The following is a 21,766-nucleotide window of genomic DNA, read 5'->3' as shown; positions in this document are numbered from 1 at the left end:
GCAATTTCTCATGGGTCTGTTAGTCCCTCACTTATTACAGGCATAAGCCAAATGTCACCTCCTCGGAAAAGTCTTTCATAAATACTCCACCTGAAATGAAATTCCTATCATTCTCCATTTCCTTACAGTTCTTTATTGCATTCTCCATTATTTGACACATTACATAGTTTTAATCTATTTGTTTGTCGTCTATTGCTCCAAATAGAATATAAGCTCCATGAGGGTAGGACTATTTTTTTCAGTGTTATATACCCACACCATGAGTTCCTCAAGAAATATTGGCTGAATGTATCAATGGACCATCCTCCTTCCACCCACCCCTATTAAACGTGTTGAACAGATAAATGACCTGTTTAACAACACCCCATGACCTCCCCCACTTAAACCCTATGCTCTACTTGCCTATAATGCCCCACCAACCCCCCAAAACAAGACAGGAATATATAAATACATAGAATTTAATTAATCTATCTGACAGCGTGAACATTTCAGTGCTCAAAGACAGACAGACCTAGAAAATGAACCCTAATCGTACCAATGAATTACTTAGACATATACCACTTATATAGACAGACATCTCCCTAGATCTATCAGCCATTTCATTAAAATTTTAATACTAAATCTAACATAAATTATACAGGATAACTATATACATGTTACATCATTATATAAACACAACTTGTTAATGTAGCTTAAATTCTAAAGCAAGGCACTGAAAATGCCTAGATGAGTTTACTAACTCCATAGGTTTGTTCCCAGCCTTTCTATTAGTTTTTAATAAAATTACACATGCAAGCATCCGCACCCCAGTGAGAATGCTCTCTAAATCATTACTGTTAAATGGAGCAGGTATCAAGCACACTAATGGTAGTAGCTCATAACACCTTAACCACACCCCTATGGGAAAGAGCAGTGATAAAAATTCAGCCTTAAATGAAGTCCGACTAAGTTACATTATCTAGGGTTGGTAAACTTCGTGCCAGCCATCTTGCTCATATGATTAACCCAAATAAATAGAAAACCAGCGTAAAGCCTGTTAAAGAGTAATAAAAAATAAAGTTAAATTCTAACTAAACCCTAAAAAGCCACAGCTAAAATAAACTATGAAAGTGACCTTAGTATTTCCTGATTACACGACAGCTAAGACCCAAACTGGAATTAGATACCTCACTATGCTTAGCCTTAAACCCTAATTATAATAACAAAGTTATTCACCAGAGTACTACTGGCAGCAGCTTAAAACTCAAAGGACTTGGCAATGTTTCACACCCCTCTAGAGGAGCCTGTTCTATAATCAGTAAACCCCGATAAACCTCACCAAGCTCTGCTAATTCAGTCTATATACCGCCATCTTCAGCAAACCCTAAAAAGGGATAAAAGTAAGCATAAACACTATACATAAAAAGTTAGGTCAAGGTGTAACCTATGGGATAGGAAGAAATGGGCTGCATTTTCTGTTTCGAGAATGTACTTCTCACACACGAAAGTTTTTATGAAAACTAAAAACCAAAGGAGGAGTTAGTAGTAAATTAAGAATAGAGTGCTTAGTTGAACAAGGCCATGAAGGACGCACACATCACCCGTCACCATCCTCAAGTATTATAACAACTTCCTATAACCTATTAACAAACACCAAGTATATGAGAGGAGACAAGTTGTCAGGGTAAGCATACTGGAAAGTGTGCTTGGATCAATCAAAGCATAGCTTAAATAAAAGCACCTCGTTTACACCTAGGGGATTTCATAATCTATGAATACTTCGAACAACTCTAGCCAAAACCTCCACAAATTTTACTAACACAAGCAAATTAAATCAATCGTTCACTCAGCATTTAAAGTACAGGAGATACAAATTTAAAACAACCTTTGGCGCTATAGAGAAAGCACCGTAAGGGAATGATGAAAGAGGCATTACAAGTAATAAAAAGCAAAGTTTACCCCTTTTACGTTTTGCATAATGATTTAACTAGTAAACATTTAACAAAGAGAACTTAGCTAAATACCCCGAAACCAGATGAGCTACTTATGAACAGTTTGTAGAACAAACTCATCTATGTAGCAAAATAGTGAGAAGGTTTATAAGCAGAGGTGACGAGCCTAATGAGCCTGGTGACAGCTGGTTGTCCAAGAAAAAAATCTTAGTTTAACTTTAAAATTACAAAAAAATTAGAAATTTTAATGTATTTTTAAATGTTAATCTAAAAAGGTATAGCTTTTTAGAAATGGATACAACCTTATCTAGAGAGTAAATAACACCATAGTTGGCTTAAAAACTCCACCAATTAGGAAAGCATTCAAGCCCAACAATAACTTTATCTTAATATCAACAATAAGCAAATCAACCCCTAGTTTTACACTGGACTAATCTATTAACCAATAGAAGCAATAACGTTAATATGAGTAATAAATATTTCTCCTTGCGTAAGCTTACATCAGTAACTGATATTGTACTGATAGTTAATAGCAAATAAACACAATCCAACATTAAATTATTAAGTACACTGTTAACCCAACACAGGCAAGTACCCAAGGAAAGATTAGAAAAAAGATTAAGACTGTGAAGAGTAAGCCTTAGAATTACTGTTTTCATCCTTCACATCCTCTACACCAGGTTTAGTGGTTCCTACCGAGGGAGCAGCAAATAGTAAGAGATTTAAATAGTGGAGACCTTCAGCATATCCACCATTCCTCTATGTTGTCTGTTACTTTCATACCTCCAACAATAGGAGTAATTATAATATACATTCAGGCAGGCAAGAAAAAAGCCAGTTAGGATAATGGGGGTAAATAAAAATTTGGGAAATGATCACATCATGGGAATGGTGATGAGAAGGAGGGAGTTGATTTTAGTATTGAAATCAAGTCAGTCCCATTCCTCTTTCTCCACACACAATGATTACACAGTTCATGTTATTTAAGAAGGATCCAAATGCATCAATTCCTCACATTTTATATAGAAGTTTAGGAAGTTTCACTATATAATGCTGTCATTATTCATTAAATAGAAATAATATAAATACTTATTAATGTATGTATGCATTCTACAAATGTTTAATTAATACTGTGTGCCAGTCTCAGTTACTAGGATACATCAATGAACAAAACAGATAAAATTCTTTATTCTTTTTTTTTTTTTGCGGTACACGGGCCTCTCACTGTTGTGGCCTCTCCCGTTGCGGAGCACAGGCTCCAGGCGCGCAGGCTCAGCGGCCATGGCTCACGGCCCAGCCGCTCCGCGGCATGTGGGATCTTCCCGGACCGGGGCACGAACCCGTGTCCCCTGCATCGGCAGGCGGACTCTCAACCACTGCGCCACCAGGGAAACCCATAATTCCTTATTCTTATGGCACATATTTGACCCTTTATTTTTGAATTTACATTATAAAAATATAGTCTGTTAAATATTTCATTTTTCTAGTTTTTGGTTTTGCTACCTAATATGGGAAATCTTTGATGTATTTTATTATTTATTTATTTATTTATTAACATCTTTATTGGAGTATAATTGCTTTACAATGGTGTGTTAGTTTCTGCTTTATAACAAAGTGAATCAGTTATACATATACATATGTTCCCATATCTCTTCCCTCTTGCATCTCCCTCCCTCCCACCCTCCCTATCCCACACCTCCAGGCGGTCACAGAGCACTGAGCTGATCTCCCTGTGCTATGCGGCTGCTTCCTACTAGCTTTCTATTTTACGTTTGGTAGTGTATATATGTCCATGCCACTCTCTCACTTTGTCACAGCTTACCCTTCCCCCTCCCTATATCCTCAAGTCTGATATATTTTAAATTATCACAACTTGGGTGTTTTTCTCGCTCCTGATACAGCAGGTTTATAAATATTGGTCCGTATTTCTGAGCATGTAGTCAAGGCCTGATTCTACTTCCACCATTGTGTTTTGGCTGTTTCTATCTTTGGCCCCTGACTTCTCTGTGACTTTCTAGTGATACCACCATTTTTGTCCCTCTGCATTTGGCTCTTTGATCCTTGGATCTCAGTTTGCCTCTGTGGATGTGGTTCATTTCTTGGCTCTCTGTGTATTTATCTCATTCAATGGAATATGCTGTTTCAGGTTTAGGTTCAAAGGAAGCTGAATGCCTAACCACTTGGCTTTTTTCTGGCTGGACCTGCCTTTGGACTTTTGTCAGGTAGTGGTTGGGTGGAAGGGTGGCATTGGGGGTAGTGAAGAACACCCAGGCTTCAGATGTGAGAAGGGGGTGATGGTGGTGGGTGTATTTAGTGAAGGGTAGTGGTGGTAGATACTTGAGGCAAGAGAAAGGAAAGGTAAATAATGTTGGAAAACTTGACCTAGTTGATTTACTACTGGGCATCAGTGATCCTGCTGACTGCAGTAATAATCACCTTTGAAATAGCTACTTTCTTTTGAACTTATTCTCAAATCAGTTTACTGGGCTGGAGGATAGACTGAGCAGAAGGTATGATACTCATGATCGAAAAATGTACAAACAGGTTCTTACAACAGACCCATATGGTAAACACCCACCAGAAGCCAGCTCTGTGTGGGGAGATGAGGCGTATGGAGGAAGGATTACCAGAGAATAAAAGAGAATGACATTCTACCTTAGCATGAATCCAGGGCGAATCAACACCTGCATTTGACCCGAAAATCTTTTGTCTCTATCAATTTTTGGTAAATTCACCTAAAGAGTCTTTTTTTTCTATCCATTTTATAGTTGAAAAGTTTTTATTATTCAGCAGTACCAGGTAATAATGACAGAGTCTGTGAGCACTCAAGATGCCAAACACACAGAAGAAATCCTATGAAATATTCCTAAATTTCTAATCTACTTAATCCAGCCAGCCACTGGCATCAAAGATATCATTAAAAGAAATGTAATAAATCAAAAAACCAAGCTGCAAAATGCGTGTAAGCAGAAACCTAAGTGGCACAGGTTTTGAAAACGTTAAGAACATCCTTAAGATATCATTGAAGTCCTGTTGCTGAGTCTCAGTTCCCAGGTGGGTGCCCTTTGCATGTTATCAGGAACCTGGGGACCCGGGCTTCAGATGTTTGCTTTGCCTCTGTCCTGGCTTTCCTGAAAAATCACCCTACCAGCTACATAGGGTAAAATAATTTAATTGTGGGTTTTAATAACGGTAGATGAAATGGATTTGGGGCAATTAATTATGCACTTAACTTTAAAACTCTAGATCACTAATTTAGACTGTAAGAAGGGTGGATTCAGTTTGACTTCACAGCATAAAGTCCAGCATGAAATTATCCAGTTTGACTTCACAGCATGATCACACTGATCCTTATGGACTTCCCACCTACCCTGAGTGTGTGATGCAGACCTGGTTGGCAGTATGGGAAATAAATCTATGGCAACAAAGATATAATAATTATTCTTTTTATAAGGAAAGCATGACACGTGGGCTGTTTACTTCAATAGTCCTAGCTCTCTTAGAGCTATATTTAAAAAACGATGAAGAAATACAAACAGGGTAACGAGCAGTTTCAATATCTAGGTTAAAATAGCTGACTTCATATGACTAAAGTACTTCAAGTGCCCTCCTAAAGGCATCTCTCCTTATTTCATAACTGAAGTTTGCTAAGTTTTTCCAATCATAATATATATTTCAGCCTTTGTAACCTGAATATTCCCCAATCTTAAACAAAACAGAATAAAAAGTACTTGTTCAGGGGATGATCTGGATACATTACAGAAAATAATTTGAATATCCTTTTTTTATTTAATTATAGTTTCTATTCTGTTTAGTCATCTTATTTCCCGTAAGGTTCTGAACACCTCTAGCTATTCCTGACCCCTTTTATCTCCCTTAACTTTGCTAAATAATCTCTATTTTTGCCTTTGTAGCTGAAGGCAACAGTCCTTCTGCTAATCACATATCAACTTACAACTAGAATAAAGAGAGGTAAGCCTCTAAGTGTCACCCCAAGTCAGAGCCAATGAGCCCCCAAATCTCTGGGACAATGTCTGCCTCTCCAACTCCTTGTAAGCAGAAACTTCAAATTACTTATTAACGTTTAGGCCAAGTATGCAGGATCATTCAGGTCAGCTAACAACACAAAGCAGAAGGCAGAGCTACGGCCCTAAAAGCTCAATACATCAAGGCTGCATCTGGCCCAGCACTTAAACTTTGAGAGGGGGTTCCATGAAAATAATGAACACACCTCTGATACTGAAGAGAAGTCCAAGCATAGGATTTTTCTTTACTTTGCCTCATTTCTACATTTGAGAAAAAATATGATACTTTCAGTGTCTTTTTTGTTTTAGTCTTTCGGATTTAAGAGTGGCAAAACTAATCAATGAATGTGTGTTAAGCATGTATCTTTCCAAAACACACTAATAAGTGATGACTGAGATTCAAAGAGATAACTAGCCCTCTCCATAAGAGTAAATTTCAGTCTTATTTGAGAACTGAAGACATAGCTTCAAATAATAAGTCAACATTTATTGAACTAATATTTAAAGCAAATTCTGTATGAAATTAATGAACCTCATCAAAAATGTGTTTGATTTACCATTGCATTAAAAACAAAAACAAAACAAAAAAAACCCCCACATAGGAATAAACCTACATAAGGAGGCAAAAGACCTGTACTACAAAAACTATAAGATGCTGAAAGAAATCAAAGACCACACAAACAGGTGGAAAGATACTGTGTTCTTGGATTGGAAGGATCAATACTGTTAAAATGACCATACTACCCAAGGCAATCTTCAGATTCAATGCAAACCCTATCAAATTATCAATGGCATTTTTCACACAACTGAAACAAAAAATTTTTAAATTTTTATGGAAACAAAAAAGACCCTGAATAGCCAAAGCAACCTTGAGAAAGAGCAGAGCTGGAGGAATCATGCTCCCTGACTTCAGACTATGCTACAGACTATACTACAAAGCTACAGTAATCAATATAGTATGGTACTGGCATGAAAACAGACACATAAATCAATGGAAAAGGACAGAAAGCCCAGAAATAAACCCATGCACTTATGGTCAATTAGTTTATGACAAAGGAGGCAAGAGTACACAATGGAGAAAAGAGAGTCTCTTCAATAAGTGGTGCTGGGAAAACTGGACAGCTACATGTAAAAGAATGAAATTAGAACATTCTCTAACACCATATACAAAAATAAACTCAAAGTGGATTAAAGACCTAAATATAAGACTGGATACTATAAAACTCTTAGAGGAAAACGTAGGCAGAACACTCTTTGACATAAATCACAGCAATATTTTTTGGATCTGTCTCCTGAAGTAAAGGAAATAAAAGCAAAAATAAACAAATGGGACCTCATTAAACTTAAAAACTTTTGCACAGCAGAGGAAACCATCAACAAAATGAAAAGACAACCTACTGAATGGGAGAAAATATTTGCAAATGATATGACCGATAAGGGATAAATTCTAATCTATTTTAACATTTGCTGATGAGATGACAGCTTTTTCCTATAGATCCAAAATGAAGTTTATCTAGGATGAACTTCTCATTCTTTAGAAACACACCATAGGCAAGAAAAGTTAATTAAAAAAAAAAAAAAAGACAAAACATAGATATGTCAGTAGTTTCCCATGAGCTAATTGCATTAACATTTCTAAAGCCTAAAACAAATCATCCTGACTTAATTCAGTTATGGGGTTAAGAGTTCAGTTCTTTCGAAGTGAAACCACACTGATGTGTATGGCATGAACACAACTCATACTTGTTATATATGTGAGGATTTTATCTCTACCTTCCCTCCTCCCTCTGTTCTTTCAACAGCCAATTGCTAAGCTCTAAACACTAGAATTGCAAATAAGAATGAGATGTTAAGAAACATACAATAAAGAGAGGGAAAGAGGAAAGTTAACCAGAACTTAGAGCATAGTGTTGTAAGTGCTACTCAACTGCAGGATACTGGGGAGCAGGAGTTCTGGGGAGCAAGCAGCAAGACATCACTATAAAATCACAGGGTCATGGAAAATTTTCCAGAGGAGGTGATGCTTAGATTGAGTCTTGAGGTTAAACGGACTTAGACAGTCAGAGGAGAGAGACAGTGTTGAAGGCATGATTATCATTAAATGAAACCTAATACATTTGGATAGTAATTACTTAGGCCACTTACCTTTCACCATAAGTGACACTGAGCTCATCCAGAACTCCACTGAGTTTAACCTGAAGTTCTTTTAGAATAGTACTAGCTTCAGGATCTAGCTGCAAAGAGACCATAAACAATATTACTTTGGAGTTCTGAGAGAGCATGCCTTTTATCTCTTAGAATATTTTGCTTATTACAAGGTAAACTTCAAACAATATAGCATACATATACTGTTTTCTTTCCTTTCCTTTTTTTAACCTTTGAAATCAAATGCAAAATTTAGATAATTCTAATGAAACCTGAAGAGTTCTTACATTTGAAAAAATTGATTGAAATGCATAGCATGCATACAAAAAAGAGCTAGAGAGCAAAGCCTTTGTTGGTTACAGCAGTGGGATGCAAGGTATGACAAAATATCCTACAGAACTTGATAACTTCACAACTTAGAAAACTGGTTATACATTAGTTGAACATATGTGTTGCTTGAAAATATATTTTCATTTTTAATATCCCTGTAAATAAATAGGCCCATTGAAAACTTTAAAAATGGCTAAAAATTAATTTTTGCATGTTGTGTTGTGCCTTATTTTTCCAAGTATGGAATTAAAAGTAATAAACAATTATCCTGTTGCTCCAGTGTGTTTCTCTGGAGGTGACAGGGCTAACTTTTCTTCCTGGATGCCAATTGGTAACTCAGAGTTCAAGATTCAAAGTTTCCCATTTTATTTATTTATTTAAAAATTTTTCTTTTGGGGGGAGGGGGCAAAAGAAAAATAATTAAATCAAGAGGACATTTTATGCTTACTCTTACCATGTAAAAGCCAATTATTCTTTTTAACTGATTTCAGTGCTAAAATAATATCAATCAATATTAGAAAATAACATAATATAAATGAACACAAATAAAACATCAAACTATTAATGTGGGAGTATTTTTTTAAAATTAAAGGATGAACACAAACTTTACCAGCATTTAGAAAATTTTATCCTGTTTGTTAATTTAAGTTTTGCAAACTAGTTCTCAAAATAGAATAACTTATAATAGATGTAGTGTATCTAGCTGATAGAAATTCATGTAAAGGGAAACCTAGAATATTCTCTGAAATTTAAGCCAATCTTCCTTTGAGTCTTCAGAAATTCAATTTCCTACCATTAGTACCTATAGTTCTTGCCCAAGCTGAACTATTGTTAAAGAGAGGGGCATAGGATGAAGACAACTTTGGGGAGTAGAGAAAGTTAAAGGAGGACTTGGTATAAACAAGAGAACCTAAGAACACCAAATACATATATGACCCAAATCAGTTTAAACTCCTGGGAGGCAACCCAGGACCAAAAAGTGTCCCTAATAGAATACACTGGTCATAAATCTTATAACCCTCTAGGAACATTTTCTAATACTAAGAAACTATTAGGAAGAAGTATTATTTACACACCTCAGCATCTGGGTAGCTCTATGTTATGCTAACTTGATTAAAAACATTGGAGTAGAAACCAAAGATTGCATTTGACATCTGATACTTTACTGGTTATGTCAAACCAACCCTTAATGTCAATTTTCACTCAAATCTAGGTGATTTCAGGATTGGTTAGTTTCTGCTCCTTTATCAGAGCCAATGTGATTCTTCTGGACTACTTTTTTTCTGTCTCTGTCATAAGAGATTACCCACACATGCACAGGCCACCTTAACAGATGCAGACTTCTCTAGCAGTTGGAAACTTACAATATCCCTAAGTCTCATACTTTGAGAGTTCCATTCACCTATAACCAGTTGCAAGGCAGTGATTCAGAAAAACAATTAGATATTACCTGTCTTTAAACAGCCCTGACACTGATGTGCATTTAAACATAATTAGCCTAATAAACCATATCTCCCCAACCCTTAACCAAGAAAACATATGTGAACTGCCCACCCCAATCCTAGGGAACCTTGTAAGCTGAATGTTTTTTTTATCATATGTTCTTGCTATTATCCTAATACCAATTTTAGACCAACTTTGCTTGGATAAAAATGTTTGGGAACAGAAAATGAGAGAAGACCTCCCATAGAATTTTCTTCATGCCCCACTCCGTGCTAAACCGTGATAGGTGGTTGTTCTCCACCCACATATCTGCCACCTCCAAGGAATGGCTCTGACAGTAGGGTTTTCTTCAGGAAATTGGGTTGCTTCTTATTTAAAGTATGTATTTTGTTTCCGTATTAGTTTGATACGCAGATTGAGTTAGTTTGTTCACCTGTTAAGACAATGACTTTAAAGTCATACAGAAATGGTTAGGTAGGTCAGTTGGACGAAATTATGCTCTTTTCTTAGGAATCATTTTAGTCTACCTTAGGTATTTTGTGAATGGAAATTTTCTATCAAGTAATTGGTTATTACTTGAAAATCTGAAACTGTCAAAATACAGCAATTTAAATATTGGATGACAGTTTTCATTTCCTGAGAGAAGCATGAGTTTCTAAGCAGGTACAGACAGAATGCCTTGTCATATAAACAGGAAAAAAAAAAAAAAAACACCAGAAAAGCTCTTGTTTCAGTTAGGTATTTGACATTTATCTGATCCAAATCATAGGATTAAACCATTAAAATAGGAAGAGTAATTCTGAGGCCAATATGCAAATTGCAGGTCTTTTGTAATAATGGGCATAAATAGCATACCCATCTAATTATAAAACAATCTCTTTGGCCAGCAAATTTACCAATTCTTGAGTTCTTCTGCATTTCTTTATGTGTCCAAATTGAGAAAAATTTCCTTACTCCTACAAACTCCCTAAAGTTTGTAAGAAATAATAATTTGGCATTGAGAATTTATTGCCTAAATTATCAATAGCGTATTTTACAAATTATTGGCTACCTTGGAAAGGTAAAAAGCTACCTAATTTTTTTCACAAATGTTTAAAACTTAGCTTAGTTCTGTAAGGAATATGACATCAAACATCAAAAGTAACTTGCGCCTTTTTTTGTATTTTAGAGTTATTAAAAGCAAAAAGAGAAACAAAGATAAATAAGAAAAAAGATAATATTTCAAGCATTCAAAAGTCAAGGTTAATAAATTTATTTTAAATTAGAAACTGTATTAGAAAGTGTACCTGAACAACTTGGCTGGCAAAGTTATTTACACCACTGAGATACTTTACACTATTGAGTTGTGGTAATATGAATGACTTCTGGAAGAGATAGCTAGAAGGCAAAATATCTTTGCAGTTTTTTGTCCTCAAGGCTCACTTCTACTTTTCCTTTAAAAGACAATTTACTTATCACCTCCTTTTACAAATCTGACCCCTGATGTCACTCACCCCAGGCAGTCAGTGGCTCTAGTTTCTGTACTAACTCTGCTGTGCACTCCTACTGTCTATACAGCCCTCTCTTTTAACTGTTCTCCTGTGAATCTCTCTCTCCCACTAAACTCTGTCTTACTTAACTTTCTCTCCTGAGTGTCTGTCCCTGCAAGCCTAGGCATTTATCAAATATTTGAGGAAGGAGGTGAGGGCAGGCAGAAGCATGAAATGATTCCCTCAAAGGGAATCTTGATATCTAGAGTGCCCCTTCTCCTTAGACTGATACTTTGCGTTGACTATTAGTAGAATACTTTTGCATTTGAAATCTTTCATTCCTTAGCCACCACATATTCTGGAACTACCAAGTTAGTCCTAATTTCAAGTTTTTGTGTCATTGCCAGACCATGTCAGATTATGCCCTGATATTTGTTCGGTTCTAAAAATATGGTTACCATACCCCCACTGCATTTTTGCTTCCTAGCATAAATTCTTTCCCTAATGGACCTATAGAGAGTATATGTTTTGCACCTTCACCCATGTATCCTGGTGCTTCTCATTTGTAGGATGCTAAATAGCAAGTTTATTTTTCAAAAGACTGAGACTTGAGAATAATAAAAAAGACATCGGGGAGGGCTTCCCTGGTGGCGCAGTGGTTGAGAGTCCGCCTGCCGATGCAGGGGACACGGGTTCGTGCCCTGGTCCGGGAAGATCCCCCATGCCGCGGAGCGGCTGGTCCTGTGAGCCATGGCCGATGAGCCTGTGCGTCCGGAGCCTGTGCTCCACAACGGGAGAGGCCACAACAGTGAGAGGCCCGCGTACAGCAAAAAAAAAACAAAAAACAAAAAACAAAACAAAACAAAAAAAAGACATCAGGGGAAAAATGTATAAATGTCTCTTGGGTTAAAAGAAACATCATGTGTGAAGAGGTCCCATCTTAAAAGAAGCATTTTCAGCCTTATCAATTTAGAAATGAATGGGATCTTGGCTTTGAAATCGAACCTAGCTTTACATATGTCTTGCGTACTTATCACAATAATTAGGAACAGTGTATATAAAACCTTAAACAGAAATATCCCTTCATCCTAGCCACCCTTGGGATTGTCTTACGGAGCGGGTGGCGGTGGGAGAATGACAGCTGCATGACCTTCCCTTGCAGCACTGTCTCCAGTCCTCAATTCCCCAGATGCTCATGTCGGTTTGTGAAACACTGTGGCAGCTCAAGGCAGGTGCCCCGTTAGTATTTCACAGTCTGCCTGATCCAAACAAGCAAATGAGAACAAGTAGGAAGTGCAATCGTCTTTGAGTTTGGAGGGGAAACAGTCATAAGACGCGTACTATCACAAACTTCATAAAAGAATCTTTCTCCTTCCTTCTTCTGCTCATGGAATTGCAGGTCAGAGATGTTAGACAAAGACACAACACATTACAGACACTACACAACACAGTTGTGACAGATTTTTGAGATGTGAAAAATAAACCAGCGATACACCAAGAACCAGTAGTGACACAAAGCACACTGCAGAAGAAAACTGATATCAAGTTGACATTGTGCAGTATGGTAAAAGACATCTGCAACTGTGAAACTTTACATATCGTCAGCATACACAAAAATATATTTAATAGTGTATATATGACTATATATACACATTACAAAAGACTATTGACCATCTCCCTCCTCCTATTCACACTTCCGATGTATTTACTGAAGTATTCTGTTGCGGAGTAATGATCACCTTAGCTGTTAATGGTATTTTAGATTGTTAGCATTTCCTGTTCTTTAGCTAAGCCATGTAAAAACTCGATTATGTCACTCTCCGTAGCAAAGAGATACGCTGCTAATGACCTCTGAGATATTTGGCAAATGCAGGCATAAAAACATACTCACCTCTTTTCCTCCCATGGATTCAAACATTTTTTCCAGCTGAACCCGCAATTGTTGAATATTGTTCATCAATATACAGGGCTTTAAATAAAGCAAACAAAACAAAAAATACATTAAATTATTGAATGAGTTTACCTTCAATGTGATAGTATACAACTATCACCTAAGTTCAATTCTATTTGGCAAATAGAATAATTATGCTATTTTAAGATTATACTTTTTAACAGTTAAGAATAGAAGAGAGAAAATATGACCACTTTGGGGAATGAAATTTAATAATATACTTAGACAATAAACCATTGGAGACCTAGTACTAGAAGTTATTTTATTCTTAGCATTGTGGCATTTTGTACTTCAAAATTAACCAAATTCAGTTCACTTTTTTAAAGATTTACTTTAAGAAAAACAAACTAGTTTAAACTATTCTATTATTTCACTGTTTCAAAAGCTAAAACACCATCTGAATTTCAGAAATGCAAAAAAAAAAAAAAAAACCCCAAAAAACCTTTAATAAATTCTGGCTATCGATAAAGGCCACCCCTTGGTATTCAAGGCCCTTAGTTATACAGCTCCAAACCATGCTTGTCTTCTCCTCTCCCTCTACTGTATTATGATGGACTCTCAACTACAAGAGGCTTGTTTCCCACCTCCCCAACACCTGTGCTTTCCAGACTCTGTGGCTAGGCTTAGCATGTAGGCCCTTCACTTGAACTTCTTCACCTATTTCAGTCATGTCCATCATTCAGGTTAGGGTCTTTGTTTTCCCAGATTGTATCTTTTTTGTCACTCACTTGAGATTGTATCTTTTTTGTCACTCACTTGACATTTGTTTTATTAAACTTCACGTTTGAGTTGCTTTTGACTGTCTTGCCAGCTGACCTTAAATGCACTGTATGTGCCTCTGTGTCTTTTTCTGCTTTTTCTTACAGAGTACCGCACGGAGCCTCACACATAATACATGCTTTAAAAATGTTCCTTGACTTGTTTCCAAGGAGGCAGAAATATAACAATCACATTAAGATGTAAAGCTTTCTGACAGGACTAGATGTGTCCTCAGAATAGTAGAAATTAATTTATAATGGAATTCAGAATAGTTATGGAATAATTTAATATTTGCTACATACTGATTCTGAAGAGCCAGCATATCAATGGCAGAAAAGAGTGAAAGAAAGGAAAATGGATATGCCTTCCAAGGTGCTGGGAAATGAGCCAATAATGAGTCAGAGAGAGGCCTGCAAAGGACTTCCAGGACATCAGAGAGGTGTTAGTGCTCATCAGTGGAAAGATTTTATTATTGTTTTAACCGTATTACTGACCTTTGAAAAACTTTCTATTTGACTCTTAAAGTGACCACATCCTAACTTCAATTTACGAAAACAATTTAGAACTGCTACTCTTAATTCCAGGCACTTAAATATTTTCTTTTTTTTTTAACACAGAGATTTATCTCCTATAGATTTTGTCCAGTAAGCTGAACCACAATGTTCTACAAATGATTCAGATTGCCAGCTGTGATGGAGTCACTGGATCCAGGCCTAATCCTTTCCGTGGCATGTATGATCAGATTTTCAGGGTTTCTGCATCTTGACCCAATGTCAACAAACTGAACCAACAGAGCTTTTTCCATTAGGGTATAGGGCCGTTGGGGTTTTTTTCTTTTTCATTGCAGAGGGGAAAGAACTAAGGAAGAGCATGACTCAAGGAGAAGCAGGAAGACTACATGGGTAAAGGTGTAATCACCCTGCTTTTCATGGGTCTAAGTTAGCTGGGTAGTCTCTTTTATGATTATTTGATATTAGCATTCAAGCTTATCTCTTTTGACACATGTAATAGTACTTTAGTTCCAGCTTTACAAATTAAACCAACCTCCAAGCCTTCTTAATATAATAATTTCCGATGGCAAAGAGCTACTAAGAAGCCAAATGAACAAAGACACTTGGGCTCACTTGGCATAGATTGCCACTGACCTGGGTAAGGCTACATATAAAAAAAGAGATGCAGTTATCCAGACGGAGATAAAAATAAACATGAGACTTTCCTCTTTGATTAAGCTTCCCCTGACCTTGACATGTTCAAATTTCAATTTTATTGAATCAATTTATCAAAACAGTACTGAGAATTGAATTACACAACTCTACCTTAAACCTAATCGGGGAACAACTTTTACTTTAAAGACTTCAGTGGTAAATGAAAAACAAGCAAAGACAGCTAAAAATACCCATAGTAAAGGGAACATTAACTGAATTCAGAAGCATCATTTGTTGGTGAGTTTAGTTAGATAAAAATAACCTATGTTTGAAGTTAATTTTTAATCTTTGTATATTTTGGCTTTTCCCCTAAAAATGTCATAATGTATTTCATTTGCTCTAAACCTGGAACAAAGTTAGGAACCTAAAGTACAATGAATATAAAAGTTAGATTTGTTCAGACTATGGCCATTTCTACATGACCCAAATATATTTTTTTTTACCAAAGTATAGTTGATGGACAATATAAGTTACAGGTGTACAGTATAGTGATTCCCAATTTTAAAAGGTTATACTCTATTATAGTTATTATAAAATATTGGCTACATTCCCCATGTTGTACAATATATCCTGTAGCTTATTTTATACATAATAGTTTGTAACTCTTAATTCCCTACCCCTATATTGCCCCTTCTCCCTTTCCTCTCCCCACTCATAACCACTAGTTTGTTTTCTATATCTGTGAGTCGGCTTCGTTTTGGTTATATTCACTAGTTTGTTGTATTTTTTTAGATTCCACCAAATTATGTTTTTGAGTTGAAAAAGATTTAAAAAATAAATCAAGCATTTCTGATTTAGATAATGTTGCTTTGCTATAATGTGGAGTGTGGAAGAATGGATTGAAAACTTGTGACCCATTCCAAATTTAAAATGTCACAGAAGAAAAAAAATTCTGTCACAGATATTCTGTTTAACTGTCGTCTATAATTCTGACCCCTGGGAAAGCAAGTGTTATGGTCATCTCTTAGAAGATGTCTCTCTTTAAAAGTTTCTAGTGCAATTTGCAGATGAAATAGGAATATTGTCATATATATACAGAGAAAATAAAAAATAATAATGTTTCAATGTTCTTGATATTTAAAGAAATCTGTAACAGCAGTGATATGTACACACACAAATGTATAAAAGCACTTCTTCAATTTATCTCAGCTGAAAGCTTAAACTAAGCAGCTAACTGATATCCTTTCATGGAAACGCTAAAATGATACTTGGCATTTGAATGAGAGTCTAAGACTGGTCAAGATATCAGTAATTAGGAAAGAAAAGCATTGAGGAAGGAAAAGTAAGTTCCTGTGCTATAATATTTCAATGACCTTTTTAAAAATTTGATTTTGAAAAGTATAAAATATAAAGGAAAAATACAGAGAATAATACAATAAATGCTGATTTATAATTTTTCTCCTTTAAAAAATAAAATATACTATAAAGTCTGCAAGGGCCTTTTAAGGCTACTTTTCCTTTCTGAATGACAGGAATTAGCCTTGATAATTCACAGCCACCTTTCAAAATCTTCAGTTTGGCTGTCCTAGTAAATCAGAATCTTTTCTGAAATTATCTGTCACTGTTTTGATTTTCAATATAATACTTTTCAAATGTATTATAAATTTAATTGTAGCTATATGCTTTCAATAAATAAATACTCTATCTTGCCTATTAGAGTATTTATAATCAATGGCAATTAGAAATCACTGCTGAAATACCTGTGAGTTTCAGTAAAATTTCTAGGTAGCATTTTCCTTTAAGGAAAAGAAGCATCTTTTGGGACCCTCAAGAACCATTAGGACTGACTTATCTTAATGAGCTCTCAGCAAGAGGTCAAGGAGGTTTCAGCAAGAATTCTCTTTAAGACTTGCCTGATAGTGGGAACTGATTTTTTGAGGGAGAAAAAAAATCCTGATTTTTGTCTTGAAAAATCTAGTACTGATTTTTTTTTTTTTTTTTGCGGTATGTGGGACTCTCACTGTTGTGGCCTCTCCCGTTGCAGAGCACAGGCTCCGGATGCGCAGGCCCAGTGGCCATGGCTCACGGGCCCAGCCGCTCCGCGGCATGTGGGATCTTCCCGGACCGGGGCACGAACCCGTGTCCCCTGCTTCGGCAGGCGGACTCTCAACCACTGCGCCACCAGGGGAGCCCTAGAACTGACTTTTAAAATATTTTTTTCAGGGCTCCCCTGGTGGCGCAGTGGTTGAGAGTCCGCCTGCTGATGCAGGGGGCGCGGGTTCGTGCCCTGGTCCGGGGAGATCCCACATGCCGCGGAGCGGCTGGGCCCGTGAGCCATGGCCGCTGGGCCTGCGCGTCCAGAGCCTGTGCTCCGCAGCGGGAGAGGCCACAACGGTGAGAGGCCCGTGTACCGCAAAAAAAAAAAAATATATATATATATTTTTTTCAGTCTTTAAAAAAAAAATCCTATGTTGCTGACAGATTTCTCCTAAAATTATATATGGTGAATAGAAAGATTTTACCCTCTACCATAAAATAACACTGATTATATTCTAAATTAGTTTATCTTCTCTTTATTCCTTTTATTAAGCTGCAATACTGGCTTAGATTTTATCAATGTTTTCTCAATCATCCAAAAAATAAAAGGCTAAGTTAATAATTCAGAGTATAAATTAGCATCACTCCTTACATTAACCATCCTTTTCAATTTATTTGAAAACTGAAAGGCTAAATTATACTCATTTTGGTATTGGTGCCAAAACTACACTAGTTGGTATTAACAATAAACAACTTTTTAACTCCTAGGTCCCAGCTCCAGTGTTTACAATGATGAGGGTTTTCAGCTGTTTACATGAGCCTTATTCCTTATCATCATGGAAAACCACAAGCTGGCTGGCATTGAGATGCTCTCAACCTTCCTTTGAATTCTATTTTGCACCAGTTCAGGACTACTAGGAAATTTTCAAACAATTTCTTGAGATCCCTATTTTCTATCATCCTGTATGAGAACAGAAAGAAAACAACTTCCTTTGCTTACTTATTAGTTTGAAGAAGTGGTTCTCAACTGAGGAATACTTGAAAGTAGGGACATTTTTACTTACCACATTTTCCTTATCACAGTATGAACTGAAATCACTTGATACAATTGCAGCATACTGAAGCAGAACTTTATTGATGGTCTAGGAAAAAAAATTGTGAAATGTATCCAGGTAAGTAAAAACCTATATGTATGTATATACAGATATATGTATCTATTTACACACACACACACACACACACACACACACACACACACAATCCAGGTTATGTTAACTGGGAAAACTTTTCTAATGTCATTTTCAGCTGAACAATGGCCATAAGTAGTGATTAAATCTACACCCTTGCCAAAAGAAGGATCTCAATTTAACTAGTATATTTAGATGATAATTTGTAATATTTCTGAGTACATTTGGAAGATATTCCACATGCATCCATTCCATTTTAATACAACCAGCTCCATCACAAAATTCTTTATTTCTAACTTATCTAAATACTCAGAAGGTATACTGTTTGGTGGTAACCTCCTCTGTGCTTGGATACTTACTACCTAATGCCCCCTAATGATTTTTCTTTTCCTGAATGAATGATACTTCACGCTTTCATCATCTCTCATGGTTTCTAGTTCCCATCCTCACCCCTCCGCCCCTCACTCTCACACACACACACACACACACACGTACCCCTACCATGACAAAATTCCTTGTGATGGTTATTTTTTCAACTTTCTGCCTTGTTCCTAAATACCTCATTATGAGAGGGGTGTCAGAACATTCCCATATATGTCACTTAGCAATGAATATTTTCAGTAATTTTCTATGATAAGGAGCCTTACTAATAACAAAGACCACCTCTTAAGACCTAAACTTCAGCTTTTGTTGCATCACACTATCTCAATACATTTACCTTTAATTAGTAAGTTATTTATTGGTGCAATATTTGCTAAAAATATTGCCTAATCTTTCCCCTCTTTCTGTCTTTTTCATCTTAATTCTAAATTTTCCTTCTCCAACTAATAACTCTCTCTGAGCCTAAGGATGCCCTCTGCTCCCATTAATTATGCAAAATAAGGGAAAATGAACAAACTTTGTTACATTTTATTTCAACTACTTAAAGAGATATTGATGAGTTTGCACCCTACTGCTGTTACTTACAGAGCTTGAATTATCGTAAGTCCAATGTGGACATGATTTTCTTAGAAGAGAGAAAGCAACAAGAGCAGTAGATACAGACCATCTCTTTCCATAGAAAAGCAAAGACAAAAAAGATTTGATTTTTTGTATAACCTATTCGTCTGAATTTTCTTTGCGGCTCAAAATCAACTTGGGGAGACAGTCCAAGGAGTTAAACTAAAGGAGAGATGTTTAATTTACAAAGCTGAATTCACCGAATGTGACTATGAACTCGTTTTATAGACTTTAAAAATCACAATGAAAACCTGAAACCTGAAATTAGGGATAACAGAAAATCCATAGTTTGTGGAAGTACAAGGTAAAGTGATAATATGCATCAATTTAAATGGAAGACTGGCTTTGGAAAATATAACATCTTATCAAGCAGCAGACCAACAAATCTAGGAAAACAGGTGGTGGATCAGACTGAAGTATCTTCCAAATGCACCTGTCCAAAGCTTATTTTAGATGTAATGTTGAAAATTACTTTGGGACTTCCCTAATGAGTGCTGATTTACTCATACATATGAATACTACTCTCAATTTACAGGTTCTTATGATAGTATTACCTGCAGGAATCATTTCACTATATGGCAAGAACAAAAACCAACAGAAGCCTGACTTTAGGAGCTTGTTGCAACTCAGACTATCACTTGTTCAAGATTTAGTTTGGGCAGGGGAATCCAGACATCCATTTCTGATTATTCTTAAGGTCTTCCCCTGGTCTAATTCTTGCCTCTACTTTATAGGAAAAACCTAGTCCCTTGAATTCCTGCTGGGAGGAAACTGATCCCACAATCTTGCATCCACTAGCCTACAAATGCCAGTGGTTAGCAAGTCCGGATAGGTTGCATTTAAGGAAAAGGGCTCAGCCATGTAGGATGTAGTTTAAGGCCTTGTGCCCATAAGAGTTGTGAGTACACTGGCTGTAACAACATCCATTTTTTTGTGAGTATACAAAGTACACCGGAATGAAAGTGTTCATGTACAATTCAGGGGCAACCTCGATTTCATTCTAATTTATTCAACAAAGTAAAATCACTACTATATATTAGTTCTTTAATTAATACTAGTGAGTACAGTTGAACCTTAAACAACCAGGGGGTTAGGGGCGCTGACCTTCCGCACAGTGGAAAATCTACTTATAACTTATAGTCAGCCTTCCATATCTGTAGTTCTTCCGTATCTCCGAATTCAACCAACCACAGATCATGTAGGACTGTAGTATTCACTATTTAAAAACTGTGGACCCCCATAGTTCAAACCCACGTTGTTCAAGGGTCATCTGTAGTTAGTTAAGACATGTCTACTTCAGGCATGTCTCCAACACTATCATAACCATCACCTGGGAACTTGTTGGAAATCTAAATTCCCTGATCCAGTCCCAGATCTACTGAGGCAGCAATTCTGGGGTTGAGTCCCAGCAATTTATGTTTTAACAAGCCTCCAGGTGGTAGTGGTGCAAGCTGAAGCTGGAGAACCATTGTCCTACCTAATGCACAGCAGGGTGGAGATAGCTCTTCACAGAGAACCAGTTGATGGAAGGGGTACCTAGGAAGGCCTGGAAGGTAGGATTTCTGAGTGTGTGAACTTAGGTCATGATTTTCTTTTTGGTGGACTGTTGGGCTTCAGCAGTGGGGACAGTATAGAGAGAAAGACAGAGAGAGCCCCTGCTTGTGCCCTCCCTGTTCCTACACTCTGCCTCTAAAACAGCCAGTGACATCTGTACAAATCAAAATTGACTCTCGTTCAGTCTGGACTCTTCCCCACTGCACTCATTTATTGCTAATTAAAATCTGTCCTTACAACTTTAACTAGTATCTGGCTTTGTTTATTTTTGACAAAGGCTCCCCCATAGGGTTGCCCAACCAGTATCTGATGTTGGGTGGGCAGGAAGTAAATCTTTGTTGTGTTAAATCATACAGTTTCTTGGTTTCCTTGTTACCTCAGCAAAACTACCCTACTACAGTTAATAAAGATGCTGCCTCCTACAAGAAGCCCTTTCCTAATCCACCTGTCAGTGAACCAGGCTTAAACTTTTCTAAGAGCCAGAGCCAATGACAGGGTCAGGCTCAAGCCTCCCATTCATAAAGGGTCTCAAATTTAGACTTTTTGTGAGAACGCAAATGAAGTAATCTACTCTTGTGTTGGCGTCTGTGGTTGAAAGCAGTGGCATGTTAAATGTATACATCTTTTAGGGGCTGAATTTTGTCCCTCAAAATTTATATGTTGAAACCCTAACTCCTAATATCTCAGAATATGACTGTATTTGGAGACAGGGCCTTTCAAAAAGTGAGTTAGTTAAAATAAGGCCATTAGTGTGATGGCCTTATCCAATATGACTGGTGTCTTTATAATCC

The 21,766-nt window shown here is 36.7% G+C and overlaps 1 protein-coding gene across 2 annotated transcripts in view; it reads right to left on the bottom strand.

Annotated features, from left to right (window-relative positions):
• Window positions 1–21,766, bottom strand: part of UNC13C (unc-13 homolog C) — a 598,728-nt gene that overhangs the window by 71,817 nt on the left and 505,145 nt on the right. For both annotated transcript variants that reach the window (XM_060169334.1, XM_060169325.1), the window contains 3 exons: window positions 18,300–18,377; window positions 13,235–13,312; window positions 8,102–8,190 (listed from right to left, as the gene is read on the bottom strand). In XM_060169334.1, the coding sequence (XP_060025317.1) occupies window positions 8,102–8,190; window positions 13,235–13,312; window positions 18,300–18,377 (245 nt within the window). The remainder of the gene's footprint in view (window positions 1–8,101; window positions 8,191–13,234; window positions 13,313–18,299; window positions 18,378–21,766) is intronic.

This window comes from Lagenorhynchus albirostris, chromosome 1 (assembly GCF_949774975.1).
Source record: "Lagenorhynchus albirostris chromosome 1, mLagAlb1.1, whole genome shotgun sequence".
Taxonomy (NCBI): Eukaryota; Metazoa; Chordata; class Mammalia; order Artiodactyla; family Delphinidae; genus Lagenorhynchus; species Lagenorhynchus albirostris.
Note: the sequence above shows the minus strand (reverse complement) of the source record. Positions and strands in the feature narration are given on the sequence as shown.